Consider the following 23,940-nt stretch of genomic DNA (forward strand, 5'->3'; position numbering starts at 1 on the left):
AGAAAGTCTTCATGATTCTCTTATACTGCATGAGTTCTACCACTTTCGACGGCTTAATCGATCATACAATAAAGTCTTTTTTTTTTTACATGTATTTAATGGTTTGCTTTCATACTTATGAAAGCAGAAGGTATAGCACACAAAGTAAAGCTTCCTAAAGCATCCAAATAATTTAGGAATTTAAATCTTAAGAAATAAAGTATCTTTACAGTTGAGAGCTGAATCTCATTAAGGAAAAAGAGAAATTTAAGTTTCTGTGCTGCTGTAAACTGGATGTAGCTACAACAGTCTTTTATAGAAATCCACGTACCACATACCACAGAGAACCATTTATTAAAGTTAGTGAACTCTTGAAGCTTTCCACACCAGCAGAAAAAACTATATACTTTGTAGGGGTAAGCCTGGAGTATGTCACAAGTTGAACAGCAGGTTTCAGCAATGCAATGCTGAATGATATGCAAGCATCACTGGGCAGCTCAGCCAAGTTCTGAACTGGAAGTGGTTCAGCTGGTTGTTGTTCTGTCTCTAAATCAATGCTTCCTGTTTTTGATGAGCAAGTCAAGAGATGTATAGCCTTTTTCTACTTTAAATCCAACTACTAAACTTAAGTGTATGTTGAACATGTGTCAAGTTAACAAGTTCAAGTTAGGAGTAAGGCGACAAAGTGATCTGGAAAACAGAAATGCAATTTTTAGAGTGAGCTTGGGCCGTTCCCGAAGTGAACTGTCTCCAGTGGAAACATGGTCTAACTGCTGATGCGGGAGTTTCCCACAGCTTCTACTGGCCTTCAAAGCCCTATGTGTCATCAGAGACTCTTGATGAAGTTGCACATAAAATCTAATTGCTATTAAAAAAAAGTTCCACAGAATCTAAATTAAGGTCAGATGTGGAAAAAGCAAATGCCAGTTTTGTCATTTCAAGACACAACAAAAACACTTGCTAATTTTATTATTTATTTTACTGAGTAAATTGTCATACTAATGAAGTCATATAAAAGGTTTATAATTTCCTAATGTATCTCACGTTAAAGAAGTAGGTGTTGTATCGCCCCAAACTGCAATTAATATCAAATCTGAATCATGAAGTAAATCTATGTTTTGATTCACATTCCTGTTGCATACTTAAGGAATTAAGGTAATATTTCTATCAGTCATTTTAAAAAGGTAAAAGTAAAGATTTTCAACATCGTATTAATAACTTAGGTCCTCAGTACAGAAAGAGGATATTGAACAACGTAACTTAAAAAGACAACATATTTAGCAAATAGAAGGTCTTGTATATCTTACTGCAAATTGTATACTTTAGCTTGGGCAAATATAGATCTATGCTCAGCATATAGGGAAGGCAGTGTTTTCAAGAAAATTAAATGCCATCCAAAAGTGTTTTGCTTAATGTGGATGGCCTCTCTTACAGCACATACATGTCCTATCCAGAATCCCTCTGAATACCTCAAAACTTAAAAGCAAGTTCTTAAAATTAGTTCTGTATACAGCTCAATAAGGACTTAATGACTATATAGATTCATATACACATTATGAGAGCAGCTAAGCACTTGCTTAGGAGAACTGAAGAATGAATTCAGGTAAGTTGGTGATTTAAATTAAGATACAGTATGTTGAAGCATCAGAACATAATGTCAAAAAGCACAGCATGTGACCACGTAGTCCAAGTCTTCTGACCATAAACTGAAGAAATCATTCAGTTAAGTGCTCTTAATGAGTCAAAATTTTTCAATAGATTCAGTTTAAAAAAGGACAGGATTAGATATATTTCCCTAGTTCATTAACCTAAAGTAACTAACAAATCATTTGATTGTAACAGTGAGTTTTGTATATGAAACTGCAAAACAATTATGGATTCACTGCAGTAAATTTAAGGTCGGATGATATTTAACTTAAAAGCTTATTTTCATTGTGTTGGAACGATGGCAATGGTCAAATTTCACAGGATAGCAAGGAAGATCTTCAGCTTTTAGAAGTCATTTTATGGTCTCCAAACCCAACTATCATCTATAAAATCCCTCTGAAGAGAGTGAATGCTGAAAGGCAATCTAACTTCTCAACAGAACAATCATACCTTCTCATTAACAAAACAGGCCATACAAGTCCTATGAATGTCTCTCACCTAAAGGTTAAAACCCAAACTACATACTACATTGACTATAGTAGTAGACTACTACATTGTCTACCATAAAATACATGGTATTTTATAGTAGAAAATACCATGGTGTTTTACAGTAGACAATATTTAACTACTCTTGCTGCAGTCTTTAGAACATCATGTATCAAGAGTATCTTAAATCAACCTAAAGAGCTCTCATCTTGAGCTTAATAACTCATTTACATGTAAGTTTTAGAGAACCAAGAGCAGCTCAAAAGTAGCTGGACTCCTCAAAAACCATTTGGCATTCTTCAAATGCAGCAATACGAATTTCAGCAAGTGCGTGGTAAAAGAAAAAAGTGACCTCAAAATACAGGAACAACTCAATAGAAAAGGTACTATAAGCACTCCTTTGTGCACCAAACCTGCGGCAGTTTTAAAAAAATTTAGGTACTGAGGAGAACAAAAAAAAACTTCTTTACTTTTCAAAGCATCAACAGTGATAATAAAAGAAAAATCTTTTAATTCTAACGAATCAAGCAAGTAAGCTCCAGCTTCTGCAAATGATCTGCCTGTTGGACCTCACTACAACTTAATGAAGACTATGGAAATAGCTAACTTTGGTAAATCAGATGAGTTCTTACAAAAATACAGTAATGCTACAGGAAAGGAATCTAAAAGAGTTGCTAGTTCTATGGTAATTGGGCTAACTATAATGCTTATTTGCAGCTTTGCAAATACTTTGTATGTCACTGTTTCAGTCATGAACAACAATTATCTGTGAGCTACGTAACAGCTTTTCTGCCAGGAAAATTTGTGTACCTGTGATAATATTAGATTTAATGAAAATAAACTTGACGTTACTACTGCAGTTAACTCCACCAAAAATTAGAGACACAAATGAAGATTACTGCGTTGACTAAGTTTGAATCACTCCAAGACAATGCACTTACTTTTCCTTTGTGAAAAGTCTTTTTCCTAAATAAATAAATAAATAAAATAAATTCTTCTCTACGAAAATATTTTAACTGGATTTAATTATCATGACACAGTTTCCTCTTCCCGTGAAAGCTTCCACACCAAGTTACTGTTCCTTGTATATCTAAAATTATTATGCAAGTGTTGAATAAAATATTAATACCTTTTAAAATATATATTAAGTATATTAGAAAATGTTAAAATACCCTAGATTTTGAGGAATCAACATTCTATTGGGCAGTTTTCCAACTCTATCAAAAAAATAAAATTACATTATTTTCTACAGAGAACTGCTCGTTTCTTTTGTTTCTATAAGCAATGACTTCATTGCACAGAGCTATACCTGCATAAATCTGACTGCTGAACCCAGCCTTCTGCTAGCATTTTGAAAGCGCTGTGATTCTATATTTTATGTTAAGCTTTGAACCATAGCAAGTTGAAGTAAGGACACTACTAATTAGGGAAGTTATAATTTCTTATAAGGCTGTCATTAGCACACTAAAGACTTCTGAGCAGCCTAAAAATCATTTAGGTATCACAATTAGACTACAATTACTGTTTTTGCTCATGAGTAGCAGTGGGCAAAGTGCATTTGTTTTGCCTTGCTGGATCACTCTCATAAACACAAAGTTCTACGTATCACAAGGCTGATTCAAGAATGCATCAGGTATTTTACAGTTTAGTATCTCTAGTATCTGCTTCAATTATTTTAAAAGGCTGAAACATGAAACAGAGAGCCAAGTCATCATGATCCCAGCAAATGTTGTTAGCAAAGCTGTTGAGCCATTTCCAGCTGAAAAAATAGCTAAACCATTTATGCAGGCTACAATAACTGAAAAATCACTTCTTAAAGCCAGTTCTGGAAACATCCATGCAATACTTCTGCACCATAATGCAAAATTAAGTTACAGATGTAGAATAATATAGACATTTATGGAGTGGGAAAGCATTATAAATTGTTACTAAAATGCACCATTAGGATAAATACCTGTTTTATTTTAGCTGGGACAGACTCAATAGCACAACTTTTTAGCCAGAGTATGTCCCATGAGAACAAAATATGCCCCTTTTTTATTCTGTGTTAAGACTTCTGTCACTAGACCAATAAACAGCATTATTTTCCACATACTATATACCATCAATCAATATCATAATTACACACTAGATTAACCTAAAATGATAAATGATTTCCTTACACCAGATAATGCAAGCAACTTTTTTTCTTTAAAATACTTGAAAACTCAGATATAAAAAAATATGATTGATTTTTTTCTAGGAATATGCCTAATCTACAGTCAAAACCAGTAGCAAAACCTAAGAATGTGTGTAAATACTCATTATGGTCATTAGTCCATACCAGACACTGTGCTGCCACCTAATATCAGTACTTGAATATAGTAGGTTAAAGCTTGCCTGGTAATGCTTGGACAAACTGCAGTTTTACACATACCACCTACTGCTGAAACACACTATAAAAGACAACAGACAGGAACTTTACCTGATATAAGTCTAGAACTGTGCAGCAACAACTGTCACGTAAAATACTCCTGTAATTTCATGAAGTGTGACAACCAGAAAAAAAAGAAATACACATTTCTAACCTACTGTCAACATGTATAAAATACTGTGTATCATCTACTTGTGAAAGAGAATGCTCTCTCACATTCAATAATATTTCTTACTCTGTAACAGTAAGAGGACTTCTCTTATCGCACTATATGAAATATGCAAGTGGTTTATGTAAATTATCCTGTAAAACAAACACCATTGCTCAATTCTATCAGTGACTAATTTACTCCCATGGTTATAAAGCTGAATATAAAAAACAAGACACCTTTAACTACCACCTATTTAGTCTTTAGCACCCAAAGTGTATTTTCTTACCTCAGCAGCCTGAGTCTCCTGGTGTAACAAAGTTAGACCCGTCAAATCTTCTAAGAAGGAATGTGAGGAATTAAAAACTTTAGCCAGGAAATTAAACCCTTCTCTTTCATACTGGTCAAGGACCTGCCAAATAAACGAACAGAAAAGGATTTAAATAATCTGTCCATAATGTGATTCCTCATCATATTTTTCTCATGAAATAAAAGGACAATATTTCTGAACACTCAGAAAATTGTTGCATATTGTAAACAAAATATTGGAAAAATCACAGTAGAAAGAATGATCATTTTTTCCTACCTCAATTTCTAAAAGAGAAAGGTACATGTAAGAGAGCAGAAAAATGAGGTTTAGTATTTTCCTTTTTAAGGAAAACATCTTTTTAAGTTCATAATAACTCAGAAGATAAGAAGAAAAACAGTTGCAAAGTCATGAAAAGAGGATTTATGAGCTACACAGAACACAGCAGAAGACGTTTGTTTCAGGGTATGAATTAAGGGAAATTACTACGTTGGGACAGACCAAGCAATTTTCCAACCAAGTGCCCAGGTCTGACATCCTCCCAGCCTCCAGAGATTCATAGTTTTGAGACTATTATATCTTAAACCCCTCAGTGTATTCCTCTAATTTGCCTTCTCTCCAACACCACAACCCTGAAAAAATTCATTTCATGCAGCTCTAGCTTACATGACTGTTCTGTAAGGCTGATTTCAACCACGTATGATGGAGATTGAGAAAAGAAAGGATAAATGTCAAAGATAGCAAGATTTCACAAGTTTTTTGAAAGCAGGTAGCAAGATAAAGGAAGGAGTCTGGCAGTCCACAAACCAACTTTTCCTACAGGAATTCATGTAATAGAAGGGGACACGCGCAGGGACTTGAGAAATACACAAAGGCCATATATACGACACAGAAGATGGAGGGGCACGGGCAGAATTATCAGGATCACCAACCACAGAATATGCAGGCTTTACAGGACAGATCATGTAACAGAATCCACAAAATTGAATGCTTGCCATAAATCTTTGAGCATTTCTGTTGCCGTTCTCAACAGATATATTTTCATCTCAATCATCATCCTCCCCAGATATATCAAGATCAATCAAGAGTAAAGGACTGAAAAAAGGAGTAATGACGAGACATTCAGTTTCACAGATGAAACGGCTGCTGTTTTTTAGAATGATCCTTTTGCTGAAAGCCATCCTCTGAAAATGCCTTGTTCAGTTGATGATTCTGATGCTATGCTCCCACCTCTCCCCCCTCCACACCATATATTCTGTTCCTGTGTATTTAAACTCTGTGCAAATCTTAAGTCCTTGCATGAATCTCTCCTTACATTAACTTTTGCAAGCAAAACTTTTCAGAAACACATCCTCTACAGACAGTGAGGTATAACTACTCTGGAAAAGACCTTCAGTGTAAGCCCAACACTTCTTAGATACCAGAGAACTCACAAGCAACTACATCTCTAGAACAGTCTACCTGCAGGAAAAACTTCAGAATCTAAAAACTTCAGAATCTGTCTTTTAAGCAACAAAATTACCCAATGAGATACAGCTACAGGACTCGTGTGCTAAAGCAATACCTGATTTTTGTTGTCTTGATGCATAAATTGCAGTATTGTGCCCATCTATGTCTTCTTAGACCTTATCTGTGCAAATTACGTGCATTACTTTCTTTTCTCATTTTGGTATAGTCCCTGCAGCACAATTCTAAACAGAACACCAAGCTCTCTCTTGTAAACCGTCACGACCATTCTTTCATAGTACGTATCCCATTTTTATTATTTTTAGAGAGAAGTAGTATATGGAAGCTGTATAGCTTAGAGACTACGTAAATGTCTCCACTCTTTCCGGACAGACAAGTAGCCTTCCCTGTGACCAGGAGCCTGCACTTCCTCTGGGGTGGGGGGAAGGAGAGGGCAGAGACCAGGGTTTGTTCTATCACTAAATTAAGGGACTCAATTCAGCGAGCTTCAGTCCAAGCTTTAAAAACCAACAAGCAAAAAAGCAATGCTGCCCTCCCCCAAAGCATCCATTGACCAGTCTTCAGACACAGCAAAGACAATTGTTCCCTCGTGAGGAATTGCATCCAACGCAACCAAAATCGCAACCTCCTCTCAACAACTTCACTCTATCCAAGTTTAACCACTCCTAAAAGACTTGCTCAATTTCAAAACTCTGATAACTTGCACATCCCATCCCAGCATTTTTCAGGAAAATACATCCCATGAGCTTTCACATTCAGTTCACAGACAGAATTTCCAGCTCATCTCAAAAAAATGATATTTAGCTGACAGAATTGTAAGTTCACTGGTGAAGCACACAGGAATCTTCAGTCAAATACTAATGCAAAATGCCCAGTTAGCAGCAAAATTATCTACTGCATACTTCCAAAAAAAAACAATAGGAGTGACTGAAACACAGCTATGAAGAGGAAGTAGTCAGATGCAAAATAAATAGTTAAGCAGTTCTGGATATGTCCCTTCTAGAACTGAACTAAAAACGATAATCTTAAAAACACTGCCACTAATCTTAATAGCATTTTAAAAATTTTACGAAATCAAGCATCTGTAACAAACATTTAGCATGCTCTTAATCATGTTTCATAACAAAAGCAAGCAAAAAAAAAAAAAAAAAAAAAACCCACAAAACCCAATAAAAGTATTTCATGTTCTCTTAGACAATCTAGAGAAATTGTTTCTAATACTTCAAAGAATACAAGGAGTTATATATTTGCAGAAAAAAAAATACATAAACATAATCTGAGACAAAAGGAAAAAATAAAATCCTGCTTAGGAGCATTTCTTAGGTTTGGGGGTGGGAGTGAAGAAGAGGGAATTGTTTATTTTTGAGACAAATACATCAAGAAAAGCTAAGCTAGCTGTTCACAATGCATAGGCAGCATATTGGAAAACCCCAATTCAGAGGTGTTCTCTTAATATTACACAGAATATATATTGTGAGATATTTTCAAAATGCTCTGAGGATATTTATGTATATTTTAATGGTTATTCAGTGTTCTTTAACTCTATTGAAAAAAAACCTACAACGATAAAAACAGATGTGTAGAAGTTTCATCTGGCTCTTTGTGAAATGCTGTATACAGAAATCAACTTAGAAACTTGGATTATGTTCAGAGCCCTGCCTGTATACAATCTGGAAAGCTATCAGCATTATCAAACATATTGCTATTACTTTAATTTGTTGGAACAACAATACAGAGTTTATGAGGCATCTTTTTAATGATGTAGGCCAGATTCTAGTTCATGGTATTTAAAACAATATACAGCCCACATGCAGTGAAACTTATACTGAAACATTAGAGTTCAATCGAAGAAATGCAGGGACAAAACAATAAAATGGGTTCGGTCCTCTCCCAAACTTAAACACTGCAAAACGATACATACTACCCTGGGATATTCAAATATTATGAATGGGGCTTGGAGCAGAGAGCAACCTCACAATATATAATTAAATATCAAACAGCATTTAAATCTAGTTAATTTTGTTACTAGCAGTAGCTTGGAAACATCAAATATGTACATATTACTCTTCCTAATATGCTCATCCCTTCACTTGCCTAGAATTACAACACACTCACATTTTCTCTCCATCGTGTTACTGTTCTCATCTATTGTTTTTCATGTATTTGCATGCAGCTAAAAATACCATGATCCTCACTTCCAGAAAACTGTGACTCAAGACTGAAGTGAAAATTTTTTGGTGTTGCTTCCTCACTCAGCATGTTACTTCAGTACGCTACAATCCTCTGTCTAAACTGCCCTGCTTTATTTCAAAGATGTGTTTAACTTTCTTATATTCCTGCTACAGCTATAAATGAATGCTAACGCTTGCATTACCTGCACACACACAAAGCAACTGCATGTCTACACTGACATTTACAATGTCTAGTGTTTGGATGAGTTCTTCATCTGGAATAATTTTATTTTTTAATCCAAATGCCTCTCTGGAAGAGCACAGAAGGGACCAGGAAGTTCCCAGTAAGTGCCTTCTAAAAAATATGTTAGCAAAATTTTAATATTAATAAAATATGGTATGTTAAATCACAGAACAGTAAGTTGAGACTGTATTATTTTTGCATCTAATAAATTCCTTTCTATTTGTGTAGGAATGATGTATGTTAATGCAACCACATCAGTTATCACAAAACTGATTTGAAAAAAAAAAAAGATTTGAAAGTTTATTTTCCCCTTGTGGCTCCATGTCGCACTGCTAGATTTCCATAGCATTATGGTGGCAAATTTGGATAGGGTATACCACAGCAAAGACAGTATCTTAAAAGAAACAAACAAAAAGTATAATACAGAATACGTTTCTTGTATTAGGATGCTCATAAGCCTGAAAAATATTATTAAGAAGGGTAACAGCTGTTAGCTATTTTAATAACGTGAACTGTCTGCTGGTGAGAAATATCTGTTAATGAGTTTTAGAACAAAAATCCCAGGCACACGGCCCAGAGAACAAGGTATCAAGGAACCAGAGAATGAGCAGGCAGATCATGCAGCTTGCTACTTCAGTAGAGACAGTTCCATCACAGCTAATGTTGAATGATGGTGTGCTCCGTAAGAGAAAAGTCATCAGAAGATAAAGTCACCTAACATTAGAAATAACCCCATGCACCAGTACAGGCTGAGGGCCAGCCAGCTGCAGAGCAGCACTGCAGATAAGGACCTGGGCATCCTGGTGGACAAGCTGAATATAGACCCAGCAATGCGTCTTCATGCCAAAAAAAGGCCAATGGTAGCATGGGCTGCATTACAAAGAGCGCAGCCAGCAGGTTGAGGGAGGTGGTCCTTCTACTCTACTCAGTCCTGGTGAGACCAGACCTGGAGTGCTGGATCCAGTGCTCCTGGAGCAAGTTCAGCAAACAGGCATGAAGATGATTAAGGGACTGGAGCATCTTGGATACAAGCAGAAGCTGAGAGAGCTGGGATTTTTTCTAGTCTGGAGAAGAGAAGGCTTAAGGTGGATCTTATCAATGTGTATAAATATATGATGAAAGGATGTCTCAGGGGTGCCCTGGGGCTGGATACAAGGCAATGGGCACAAACTGAAACACGACAAATTCTACCTGAACACAGAAAAGCACTTCTTCACTGTGAGGATGGTTGAACGTTGGAGTAGGTTGCCCAGAGAGGCTGTGGAGGCTACAATCTTGAGATATTCAAAAACCTGTCTGGACATGGACTTGAGTAGCTTGCTCTAGGTCATCCTGCTTGTGTAGGGAAGTTGGATCAGATGATCTCCAGAGGTCCCTTCTAACCCCAACTATTCTATGATTCTATGATTTTAATTCTTTTGCTAGGAATCAGACTGATTTCAAACACTAAAGAGCCTTTTCCTTCCAAATAAAGTTTCCTTTTACATAGGTTGTAATTGAAACTTGACATATCATCACCTTCATGGACTTTATTTCCCAATTTAAGCAATTAACACTTTGCAATAAAATTCTACAGAAGAACAGCATTAACTTGCCCATGCCTATGCTTTACTATACAAATTCAATTACAACTGCCCTCAAATAAATATAACACGGCATACATTTGTTCAGCAGCCACTGAACATACTTGAAAAATAAAAATGAGTAAGGCAAAATAAAACTCATCTGAAATTCCAATGTTAGGAGACCACACACACATACTCTTCAGGTCATCAGGAATAAAGCCAGTCTAGACATCAAGTTGCCCCAAAACAACTCTAAAGATGTTTCCAGATTTAATAAATGCTCAATTTGTTGTTGTGTGGAAAGGAAATTCTCTCCTATTTAATCATGTCCAGCAGAGTCTAAAGTCCCATGGTTGCCATTAGTTTGCTTTTTTAGTTCCTAACATTTATCTTTGCTGCTAACACCATACCTGGTACCCAGTGTGATCATTCTGAATAACAGCTTTTCAGGCAGACAGATAAATATATGTGAGGTGTTATGATTTCTATCACTATTATTATTTGTAATCTCAAACTAACTACAACATAATTGCAGACCTAAAAAGTTCCTTGTGAACTTTTTGGGGGAAGAAATGTTTCACTGTCCAGTCACTCACAGCAACATGTTATTACGCAGCAATTATTTTTTTCAAGCAGAGAAAACAGCAAAACAGCAACAAAATGTACTAGAGGGATATAATTCTTCTGTCCAGCAAGGCAAGCTGGAGAAACACAGATTTATGAAGGAATTTTTATCTTTTTCTCACTTGCCAGTCACTTTTCAGAGCTTAGAGGGAGAATCAGAAAGTAGCATACTTTGTGTTTCATGTCTGTTACAAACACTGTTGTGACAATTCACCTCATTTTAAAACCACACTTTGGATACATTTGCAAAACTCTCAGGTTGATGCTACATCATTGGTTCCAGTCTCCCTTTTACAGAACCAGGGCTACAAAACATTTCTTCACTTAATGGCATTTAAATACAATGAAGAACTCTGTGGATACACATTACCACAATAAGGACAAATTAAAGCATTGCTAAAGCCTTTTGGGTAAATGATAAACAGCAACTCATTTTATTAGCAATCTTCTTTTATTTTGGCCTGTTTAAAGAAAAAAAAATCTCATGGAAAAAGAATAAAATAGAAGGCTTAGTGTAAAAGACCTTGTTTGAAATAAGAAACACATGGGCAGTCTTGCTGTTATATCCTTTTTAATACTGTGCTTCACCATTGATTTTTAGATAGAAGGATATTCAGAAAGAAAATCTGTCTCCAGGTTCACATTATAGCATAAAAGTTACTATATAGTCAAGTAAAAACACAAACTCCTAATCTCAACAGCTGGTCACTGATTTAAAATTGAATCAAAATTTTATTACACATTTCTAGCATATAGTTTTTAAAATTTTTACTATTACTTTTTTTTTTTTTTTTTTTTTTTAAGTGGTATTTATGCATCTTGAATTGGCAGTGTTTACTTTTCAGGAAGATATGAGATTGGTACTTCTGGATTTATTTTTTACACTTAATAAGATATATGAGATACCTCCAAAAACCATGAGTACCATGTCTTGGTAAAGAGCTTGCATTACACTGTTCTTGGCTTTCTACACCGTCCACTCAAAAAAATGACATCCCTCCAGACTACCACGTAGACAGATATTTCACTAAACATTTTAAAGTAAGAATATGCCACAGAATTTAATATTCCATTTAGAGAATGTGTGCCCATTTATATTTTGCACACAGATAGCTAGTAGTTACCACAGATGCTGTTATTATGCTAAAGAGACATTTCAGTTTCAACAACTGGTTATCAATTCAGGAACAAATGTAAAAGCCTTGCAAGTTAAACTCTTAGAGCCCTATGTGCCTCTTAGTGCAACAAAAAGTCTACTGAAAGACTGCAATACCCTGAAGAGTCCTTCTAAGTGAGAAGTTAAGACGAAGCACTCGATGCACCAAGGTCTCCAGCCTAGGCAACTGCATAGGTAGCACTGCTAACTTTCAAAATTTTACTATCAGACTCATAATAACTGTTCTCCTTCTGAAATCTTCATCTCTTACTCTTACTCTTGTCATTTCATGAGTTTCTCAATTATGATTGCCATTTGGCCCTAAAAATTTTTAGAGAAAGCCTGATAAGCTAATCCTGCAATACATCTAATAGAAAGATTGCAACAGAAATGAACCTTTGAAGAAAATGTCCTGATTTTTGAGGGACACAGACTCATAATCTGGGAACAGTAAAGACTGACAAAGTTACAGAAGTCCAAAGATAACTTTAAAAACACTTCATTTTTTGAGGTTACACAGTATTATCGTAATGTGTATATGAACAGCCATCCACACTTGCACATCCATGACTTTCTTGTTCTTAAAGCTCAGAAGGTGGCATATTACAGGTGTAAGCTGCAGAGGGCTATACTGGAAAACTCAGAAGGTTATAAAGCAAAGCCCAAAATGGCATCATTTTTAACCAATGTCCAAATAACGAAAACACCCTCTACAAACACTGTTTTTTTTCTTACTTGCCTATAATCAGTTTTAAAATGAAGGCAAATGAGTACAAAACCATTCTAATGCAAGTGTAATTCTATGTTGAAAATTCACCTAAGACACTGCTGTTTTAACTAAGAGTTGAATGTGTTTTGCCTGTTGCTACTATCTACATTAATTAGTTTTTTAAATGGTGGCTGGTAGTATTAAATTACTGAAGAATAGGCCCTGAAAGCTCTTGACAAGATTTCTTTCTCTTGAAAGAAAGAAAGGGTCAGTAGAATGCAAGTATTTTTATTTTACAGATTGAGAAGAGGGACAGTAGGGTTTTCAAGTAGACAGTATCATTAGATCATTTGTCCTGACCTCTTTTAACACATGGGTATATCCTTCAGTCACCTAATAGCTATCTCTCACTTGCTCCATATTTTACACTTGATGGATATTTACAACTTTATTTATCCCCACCCTGTTTCCTGTCCAAAATTTACACTGTACCAATTAGATCATCAGAAGTTACAACATTTTTGGCTCAAGTTCATATTGATGTTAGTCACTGTCTAGTGTACAGCAACTGCAAAAAGCCTTTCTTTCTCCCCAGTCATATCTGAGAAACTCATGATCTGTTTGATCATCAATTTGATCAAGTATTGATTACTGATTTCTGTTATCCATACATAGAAAGAAATACCTATAGTACAATTCCCATTTTTGCATTTCCTAAACAGTTCAGAAACAGCATCCATTTTTCCCTAGATGACTCCTGAAGCTGGGAGTGAGACAACACTTCCCCCCAAACACATCATTCACCTAATAAAATGCCCCTTCCCGCTGAAAGGAAGGTAGGTTATGCTGAACACAGTTTGGGCTCTCCATACAGTTTTCTTACGAATTAAGGAACCAAAAAGCCAGTGTTGACTGGGTACTGCATACAAAGTTATCTCCTTCCTCCAGCTCCCCCCACCACGAATCCAACAGTAAGGCATGATCTGTCAGAGTTTAAGTACCGAAAATTATCACTACCTTAAAAAGAAATTGTGGCTGCCCAGCAGCTCCTAAAACTAGGGACACTAGCTTAAAAGTTTGTATTTCATACACTGTTTCAGAGCAGAAGACTTTATTATCTGTACTTATACCTATGTAAAACAGCACTGGGGGAACAATAGCATTTCAACCAAAACCACACATATCTAACTGATTTCATCAGTTTCAGTCAAATTCTTAATGTCAATTTACTATCATTTTAAATTCAGTTTCCTTCACTCTTTCCTAATTTAAAAGAAAATAGAAAAATATGTGTTGGAAGCATAACTGTATAACTGTAACACTTCGCTTCTGTAAAGACACAGACTTGGCAATCTTTTAAGAATGTCAATAGTTTAATAAACTGTGCAAATGCACATTCAAGCATGTTTAGAAACTAAAGAACAACTGCCCAATGAAGTGAGGTTCACAGAAAAATAGTTACGGATGTAAACAGACTTCTATTGTAACGAGAAGAATGCAGAAGAATGTACAAAAAAATTTAAAACAGTTAAAAATAGGAGAGTATTAAAAATGATCAGGGAAGAGATGTAGCACTCACCCCTTTAATCGCATGAGATTAAAATACATAAGTACAAGTAAACTATAAATCCTTTAAATATTACAATCTTTAAATGTAACTTAAATGATTATATATAATCTTATTTGATTAGCAGTAAAATTAGAAAATTACTTGAATGAATAAATAAAGATGAGCACCAGACTGACATTTTCATGCAATTCCAGGAGACAAATGTTGGAAGACTTAACCACAGAAGAGATGTACATAGACACACATCTGTTCTTTCTGCAAAGCATTTTCCCAATAAATTTTAAGAACATGTAAAAGTAGAATTCTGGCCCAAATTGTCAAATTGTCAAATTTCTTCTAAATTTGGCAATGATAAGAGGATCAACATTATCACAACTTCATCACTACATGGTATATGTTCTTATTTTTTATGTTCAGTATTCTCCAACTTTATTTTATGCACCTTATGAGTCATCTAGCAAGTATATATTTTAAGTCAAAATATTCAGTTCAGTTGTGTTTTTAATGTCTCAAAATGAATTCCGCAACAGCGTCCTAGACAGATGACAGGACAACATTGAGATGTCACAAGAATAAATAATTTACAAGGTTATTCTAACACAGCCAGAAATTGAAAAACATATCAACACCAGAAAACTGCAGTGTGCTATCTCTCCCCTATTGTTTTACAGTCCTTTACTTTGTATTAATTTTAATTAAAATGTAACTGAATTGGAGAATGAAGAAAAATTGAAAACAACTCCCTCACTCCCAAGACCCATGAAAGTTAACTTAATGCAACAGAAGTACAACTAATCAGGTATATGAGTAAGTTCTTTCTAACAGGGGCAGGTTTCTTCTTCCTTATAAAGAACAGTATTTTAAAGTTACTTGGCTTTGGAAGAAAGACCCACCTAATTCCTGGTGCAGAAACTGTACTAGATGACTGTAGGAACTTCGCTTAGATATATCAATTAATCCTGGAGGTTTTTTTATTCATTATGCAGATCTCTATTCAGGACAAACTTCATAAACCATTCTCTCTCCCACTTACACCTTCTTAGATGTATCTCCTACATGCCTTTAAGGTCACAGAACAATTACTGTACCATATTTTGACTTTTAAATGCCGTGTAACAAGGAAACTAGTTAACACCATGTGACCACTCAGCACAAACAGCCGCTTCTCGGACCACAATTTGAGATTCTCTGCAACATGGCTTTGATTATACTATCAAAATGTACTACGTTGCTACATCTGCACAGATCAGTGTGCTATTTCACTTACGCATCAGGAAACAATTAACAAATTCACCAAATAAAAGACAGAATAACAAAACTGTTTGCTGCTCTGAAGGACAAAAGTGAGTTACTTATTACTAAAAAGGGATTCTCAATCTAGTAATTTTACTATTCCTAAATCGACAGGCCAGAATAAAAGAAAAGCATCTTAGGATAGGGGGGCTGGGCAATAAAATCTGTTTTTGCTTATGAAAGATGCAACCCTCCACTTTCCAATATTCAAGTATGGTTGCAAACACACACACCCAAAGCAAAGATTTTACAACTGCAAATACAGTTGCTAGCCTCTCAGATGCTAAGATATACTTATGCTGAAGTTGTAAGTTCTGAATATGCATTTTCCTCTCAGATCCCAAAACCCATGAACCTAAAACAACCATGTGAAAATCTGATAGGTGGTTTAGCCTCAAAAGATACCAAACGATCTTTAGTTTTTCATAGACTTACGGATTCACAGATTCTAAGTATCAGATTAATATGTTAACAACATAAATGGAACAATGATGTCTTACAGATTTGTAATGGAAAAGTCCACTAGTTTCCTCTCCTTAACAGAAATAAAAATAATAATGAATAGCAACAGCAAGAAATTAATTCCTGCTGTAACTCCAACTAATTTACAACAGGGATTAATTAGTTTTTCAAATTGTAAGATTTTTAAATATAGCAAGAGAAAGTAGTCCAAATCAAAAAAAGTGACAGAACAGTTTCCAAAACCAAAGATATTTTAAAAATTCCTCCAACTAGTTTTATAGTCTGAAATTTGTCTACTGAATTATTATATCAGAGTGCCTCCTCAGCAAGTTTGCTCATGATACCAAGCTGGGAGAAGTGGCTGACACACCTGAGGGCCGTGCTGCCATTCAGAGAGACCTGGACAGCCTGGAGAGCTGGGCAGAGAGGAATCTCCTGAGGTTCAACAAGGGCAAGTGCAGAGTCCTGCACCTAGGGAAAAATAACCCTAGGCATCAGTACAAGCTGGGGGCTGAACAGCTGGAGAGCAGCTCTGCAGAGAAGGACCTGGGAATGCTGGTGGATGACAAGTTGACCATGAGCCAGCAATGTGCCCTTGTGGCCAAGAAAGCTAGTGGTCTCCTGGGGTGCATTAGAAAGACTGTTGCCAGGAGGTCGAGGGAGGTGATCCTGCCCCTCTCCTCAGCCCTGGGGAGGCCTCATCTCAAGTCCTGTGTCCAGTTCTGGGCTCCCCAGTACAAGAGAGACATGGAGCTACTGGAGAGAGTCCAGAGTAGGGCTACGAGGATGATAAGAGGAGTGGAGCACCTGTCCTACGAGGAACGGCTGCGAGAGCTGGGCCTCTTCAGCCTGGGGAAGAGAAGACTGAGAGGGGGGATCTTATCAGTGTCTGTAAGTTCCTGAAGGGAGGGTGTCAAGGGGACGGGGACAAACTCTTTTCAGTTGTCCTATGCGACTGGAAAAGAAGCAATGGGCAAAAACTGAAGCACAGGAAGTTCCACCTGACCCTGAGGGGGAATTTCTTCACTGTGAGAGTGACAGAGCACTGGCACAGGTTGCCCAGAGAGGTTGTGGAGTCTCCTTCTCTGGAGATACTCAAAACCCGCTGAGATGCAACATGAGCTGTCTAACATGCTCTAGGTGACCCTGCTGAGCAATGGGGTTGGGCTAGATGATCTCCAGAGGTCCCTTCCAACCTTACTGATTCTATGTAAATTATTTTAGTTGAAGAAAACAAAATGGAAAACATAAATGGATGAAGTAGATACATTATTTCAAAGATACATTAGAAGTATTTCAAAGATACATTAAAAGGTAAAGTAAAGACAAAATAGAATGGTTTAAGAGCATTTGCTCATTAAAGATTTCTAGCATCATTATGCCTGGGAGAGGGGAGGAGAGGCCAAGGAAGACACTGCCAGCAGCAATACTCGTTAAAGTTGTGGATTGTCCTCCTTGTGATGACTGAATTCTTAAACAATATGGTTTTGTTTTATTATAATAAAATAACCATTTTTTTTAAACCTCCCTCTTCTGTTGATTCTGGGAGGCTGTTAGGTGTCAAAAGCTTGTATTATCTATTAGGCATCAAATAAACCTGCATTTCACAAACCTGTATAACCAGAGAGCAAAACTTTAACAGTTTGTAACTGCTATGATGTAGCCACGGAAGTGCTAATATGTGAGAAGGTCAAATTGGTTTCTGAATTTTGAGAAATTCTAATATTTCAGATTAAACATAAAAATCTTTTATCTTTCCACATATTCATTCTGTTTATATCATTTACTGTGGAGTCAAGCCTTCCTAGGCAAGGCAGTTTGTTTGGCATTGCTGTCTTCACTTAGGATTAGCACTACACTGTTTTCAATCATCATGACAGACTAAGCAAGAAGTAGCAAGACATAACTTCCCCAGGGAACTACACATGCTTCATTATCACTTTTTATATATTTATATTCACATATAGATATATAAAGGATATAGAAAAGGAGCTCTCTACCACCTCATTATATTTCAGAGATTTTTTTTTTTTATTTTAAAAAAGTTTTCCAGTTTTCATCCATCCTGTGTTTGTATAGCTGCCCACCTTGCCCACTGCACAAAGAAATAAACCCAACTGATTCTTCCCTTTGTTTCTAATCACAGAATAGGGTAATGTTCAAAACCAATGTTGTTCGTATTTTTTTTTTTCCTTTTTCTTTTTTCTTTTTTTTTTTTCTTTTTTTTTTTTTTTTTGATTCTTGACCACATCTGCCCTCTAAAGGAATAAAATTCCAACATGATGTTCACATTACAATTGCAATCTTTTTGCGTGTGGAAAGTGGCATTCTCAGAATGCCTTACAACTTCCCTCTGTTGGTATCCTTTTACTTGGGAAAAACTACATTATATTTTGTTAATATCTGTCTTTATTATAGAAATTCAGTATTTTTAAAATAGTAAGACTAGGCATTATTCTCAAGAAGGTGTATCTGTCAGCCAAACAGCAGTAAAATCATCCTCACTACCATTAACTTTGAAAATATTTCTGTTTTCTCATTGATTTTAAAACTCATATATAGGATGGAAAAGATCTCCTGGAGTTGGGACAGTTACGGGTAAAATAATCCTACCCCTTGCTCTCCCCAGTAATACTGATTTTTTCTTTGAGAGGGAAAAAAAGTTTATAAAGAGCTCAATTACAGAGACTTAACATTACAAAATAACTATAGAAATGATTCATTTTAAACATTCTTTCACATTTTCTCATTGTTCATTCTTGAAGGACAAACATTTTTCCCCAATTCGTTCATCATTTCTGCAAGCTATGCAACAATTAACTGTTTTTAAAATAAGAAAAAGACAAAATCTTTTTCCCTCATGACTTCTACATTTCTATTTAACACCAACACAATACTTGAATTGAGAAATACATAATATAGATTAAAAACAGTCTTGCTGGTCTTAAGTTATTACTGGGAGAAAGTAAATATGAAAGTTATTTCTGAATACAGCTGTAGCAAATGTAGAGGGTCTTGCTAGAATCAAGATCAGAATTATCTCAACTGGCAATATTTGGAGAGGAAAAAATCAGCAAGTTACTGAACAGTGCAAGTTACAATCATAAATTGAACCATTTAAAGTAAAAATGCATGCAATGGAGTTAGTAGATGAGAATAATAAAAGCACTGTTATGCCTGCATGACGACAAATTTCAAAACTGAAATAGTCATAAATAACTTATATAACACCAGCACTCAGTGAACGCCGCAACAGAAGTGTTTAACGTATTCCTGGGACGTTAAAAAGGGAAAACGTCTGTAATAGTAGGGAAATACCTTTAAACAGAAATGGTAACACAGTGGTTGGAATACCATCTCCAACTCTGATGTCTGCCCCTTGATGTAAAAGTAGTAATATTGAAAAGTGTTTGAAGGGAAGTCAATAATAATACTCAGTGGTTGAAAAATTGACTTACACTGCTCAATTTTTCAGCATACTAAATAGAAAGTTGAGATGGAACTTGAGTATTAGTAGAGATAGTTATGATTTCCCTTTTTTTTTTCTTAATAGTGGAGACGATCACATGTCAGAACAATGTCAAGAGAGAAAGTAATACACGTCTTTATGGAAAATACCATACATTTCTGAAATACAATTTTAAATTCAAACTCCAGAGAAACTACAATTTGTAAGCAATATGTGAAAAAAGAGTGGAGAGCTACATCCACCTTGGTTAGTAGTAATAATCTTTTCTGATATTAAATTCAGCAATTCCATAAGGTGTTCTGATTCATTCTATAATGCACAAGGACAAGCGGTAACAAGAATTTTTTCGTTATCCTATAAAATATAAACACTAGCAATTTTGCATTATGAAAGATTGTATTTAGCATTCATGTTTCAAGGCTTTAGTCAGATGCCTACAAGGATCAGTTATCAGCAGGATCAGATGTCAGCAGGATCCAGACTATTCTACTTTTCTATGGGATTATAATGCTTCTCATCATAATACTGTAAAAGAATAGCCTTATTTTGCTCCCAACTTTCCATAAAAGATGAACAGGGTAAACAGAATCTTAATTAGTACAATATGTAATAAAGCTACCATCTTCACTCCGTTAAGAAACTCAGCTATTAAAACCAAGTATCTATACTAAAAAACATTGGACTTTCCCTCGTCAGTAACAAAGTCCCACACAGAAGAGGAAGTGCGTGTTCAGAAGTGCTCCTCAGACCTGCTACTAAACTGGCAGTGCAGTCATTAGTTCTGAAAAAGGACACTTTCCTTTCCAGCACATGCTTCTGAAGAACCGAGTAAAAGACAGAGGGGGAAATTCAAACAAGGAAAATTTGGCCCAGAATAAAAATAGATTGGTTTCCTGCTGTGACCATCCCAAAAGTCCTCAACAACTGCCTGTGGGAAGCTTCTCTGGCATGCATCTTGCTTAGGACAGTTCTGGGTAAGGAATAGCTGGCTGCTTGGATGTCTGGATTCTTCTGCTTCAAAAACAGAAAAATGAAGTCATGACTGTGAGACAAAAAGACATGGAATCTAATCTCTAAATGGGCAGATCATTAGTAGCTTCTAGCTCATCCAGCTCTACTGCTACATTTTTTAAAAATTTCCTTTAAAATCTTATAAGAATCCCTTTAAGAACTCAAGAATTGGAATGCTGAAAGATGAAAAGGAATATAGTATAAGCAAATTCAATTATATTAGAAAAAGCACTTCTCTCCTGTGCTAGAAGTTTGATTCTAGAGCAAATCTGACATAAACCAGAGTGAAATTATGCTAAATTCTTGCATTAAAACCCGTCCCCAACACACAGAGTACAACTAAAGTATAATTGGATTTGTCATCTCAAAGTGTTAGCATCAGATTTCCAAATAATACAGGGTGACATACTCTTACGCTAACAAACTGAATGTTAGCCAAGTAAACAAATGCTGTGTTTCTACTGTAAGGAAATATGTGTGCCAATGAAGCAATCTTTTCAGTACAAAAGTAATTTAATACTTAAACCACATGAAAACTGATCTCTCTGGGAATAGCACAGCTGCTAAAATCTAAGTCAGTTTTTATTAAATCATCAAGTCTGTTTCTGTAAAACAGGGCTCTTAAGATGACCACCAAGAGGAAATGACCTGCTAACAAAAAATTGATATCTGCATTTATCTGCAACAATGTACTTTAACAGATCGATATGTCCTGAATCAGAGAGATAATGAATAAATAAATAAATTCATATTCTAACAATTTAAACTCTCAGGCTCCACAACCATAAGGTAGAACTAATCATGTGTTCCTTTTCTTATATATAGATTAGTACTTCTTTCAATCAGAACACTTTAGGTAATATAAACCACACTTTTAGAAAAGATGAGAAAATAGTTGCTTTTACCTACTGCTGAGCTTTCAGCTATTCAAGAGTGTAGATAAATGCTACTAAAAGTAACGGCAGTTTAGTTTACTGCTTCAACTCTCGAGGAGAAAATAGACATAAAAATGTTATGCAAAATGAACCTGGACAGCCTAGTGAAATAACAGAACCACTGTAACAGAATATCTTTTGCAAGATGTCAAAGTTCTCAAAAAAAAAAAAAAAAAAAAAAAAAAAGTTTGGATAACTATTGGAAAGAGGAAGGGTTAAGTGCTGTGAAAAGAATCAAAAAATTCTTGCAGTGAATTCCTAGGTACATAAAACTTGACCGAATTAATGGCCCAAGCAGGCCAAATTGTAAGTTAAACCTCAGAATCTTCATATATTGAGATATCCCACTCAAAACCTCTTGAACTTATACTACATAGCCATAGAAAACTTGCCAGAAAAACTTTTCACGGCCACAGTACAGGACATCAATCAAAGACTGCAGAAGAAGCCTCACGCAGACACATTAGTGGGCTGACCTAGTATTCTGGCAAGCACAGCTCAGATCCCAGTAACAACTGTAAATCCATTAGGTTACTCAGGACTGTCAACACTAGCATCAAAATGAAAGTCTTTTCAAAAAAGCAACATTATGGAAGCAATGTTTTCTTCTTCAACAGAATTGTTATACCCTATATTGTACCACGAAACAGAAATCTGGACTACTTCATGTATTTGTAAAGATACTCAGTTTAAAAGCACTAACAAAATACATTTAGTCATCAGAAATCACCTCTTAAACAGCTAAAACAATGCCAATTTTGCTCCTTTCTATAAAGCTAGAGGTATTGGTTAGTGCTTTTATGATAAAAAAAATTTCAGTAATGTGTTGGTCCTAATCTCTGCTTGCTTTTTTTCAGCTGCGAGCCAAACATTATGTGGAGATAGCAGGCACACACATTGTACCACAGAAATTCAGATAGCATCTATGTAAGAAGGGTATGAACAAAGAAGTTTAGCTGAAGCAAGAACATAGGACTGAATCAGACATACGTCAGATTCTAGGCCCTAAGGAAATGAGAGAAAATGTCAAATACAAACCAGTCTTTGGCACTCCCAAGACTAACCCACAGTAACACGATTCTGTACATAGAATTAAAGTACAGACAAACACAGACTTACTTTGGGTGAACAGGCTGTGCACTTATCAAATGCCAGGCTGACTGGGAGAACATTATCAAATCTTGACAAAAAACCACGTATCTAAAAAGGGGAAAAAAATTACAATATTACTTTGTAATTACAAAGATTTATTTCCAAAATCCAAATGAACTGGACAACATACATTCAGTTAAACGATTTTTAAAAGCTATAACTAGGAAAATACTGTTTTAATGTAGTGCATGTAATAAATTTACAGCTATTATTTTGTACTAAATTTACACACACGAGTTCTGTTTTTCTATATACAAAACTATCTAAATGAAACACTGTTTCAACATAGAGGCACGGCACCATCTGGAGTTTAAGATTTTGATTGCAAAATTAAGTTAAAATAAAAACTACTAGTTTAAACACTTAACATTTTTTTTGTTTCCCACTTCTATTACTAATATCCTGAAAATTTAACTGTTGTGGATCCCTAAAATACGTTGTTAATATACTACTGATGCAAAATTTTAGAATTCCAGGTCATTGTTTCTGGTAAGAGGAATGGTTCTGCAAAAACTTTGGAGCAGGGTTTGATTATTTAGACTATGAGCTCTTTGAAGTATGGATCCATCTTTTTTTATTCTGTGCTTTACAAAATTTACCACAATAAAGAGACCTCACTAAGAACAGATTCTTAGCAGTACTGCAATACAAATAATGACTAAATTAATATTGAAGTCTATTATGGAAAACACTTTCAACATGCACTCCACATATTTAATGCAGTACAAATGGCATAAACCTTGGAAGCCAACAGCAATTTAAATGGTATTAATGCCATGGTATTTTACCAGAATTACCAAGCCATACACAACAGCAAAATACAAAAATGCAGTTATTCTCAAACAAAACCCAGCACCAGAAAAAGAAAGGTCAAGTCTTTCTGATCTCACATGTACAAACAGTCTCTCCTGTTCAAAAAAAAAAAAAAAAAAACAAACATGAGTAGTCAAAAGACTTAATTACTCTGTGTGTGTGTGTGCGCGCGTGTGTGTATAGACACACATGCATACATACACACATGCATACATAAAAATGCACCTCTTTCTTAACTGTATGCTGTTTAGATGGAACCAGGACTGAGCATGAAAGCTTTCATGGAATCAATGTCAGATTTTTTTTTTTTTTTTTTAAT

At 35.5% G+C, this 23,940-nt stretch overlaps 1 protein-coding gene across 6 annotated transcripts in view; it reads right to left on the bottom strand.

Annotated features, from left to right (window-relative positions):
* The window catches only part of ATG7 (autophagy related 7), a 135,856-nt gene that overhangs the window by 75,519 nt on the left and 36,397 nt on the right, over positions 1-23,940 (bottom strand). For 5 of the 6 annotated variants that reach the window (XM_062585814.1, XM_062585811.1, XM_062585809.1 and 2 more), the window contains exons 17-18: positions 22,776-22,856; positions 4,963-5,085 (exon numbers count right to left, since the gene is read on the bottom strand). In XM_062585814.1, coding sequence (XP_062441798.1) covers positions 4,963-5,085; positions 22,776-22,856 — 204 coding nt within the window. Of the gene's footprint in view, positions 1-4,962; positions 5,086-22,775; positions 22,857-23,940 lie in introns of those variants that run through there. The other variant, XM_062585815.1, reaches the window with a different exon arrangement.

The sequence above is a fragment of the Rhea pennata genome, chromosome 12, assembly GCF_028389875.1.
Source record: "Rhea pennata isolate bPtePen1 chromosome 12, bPtePen1.pri, whole genome shotgun sequence".
NCBI lineage: Eukaryota > Metazoa > Chordata > Aves > Rheiformes > Rheidae > Rhea > Rhea pennata.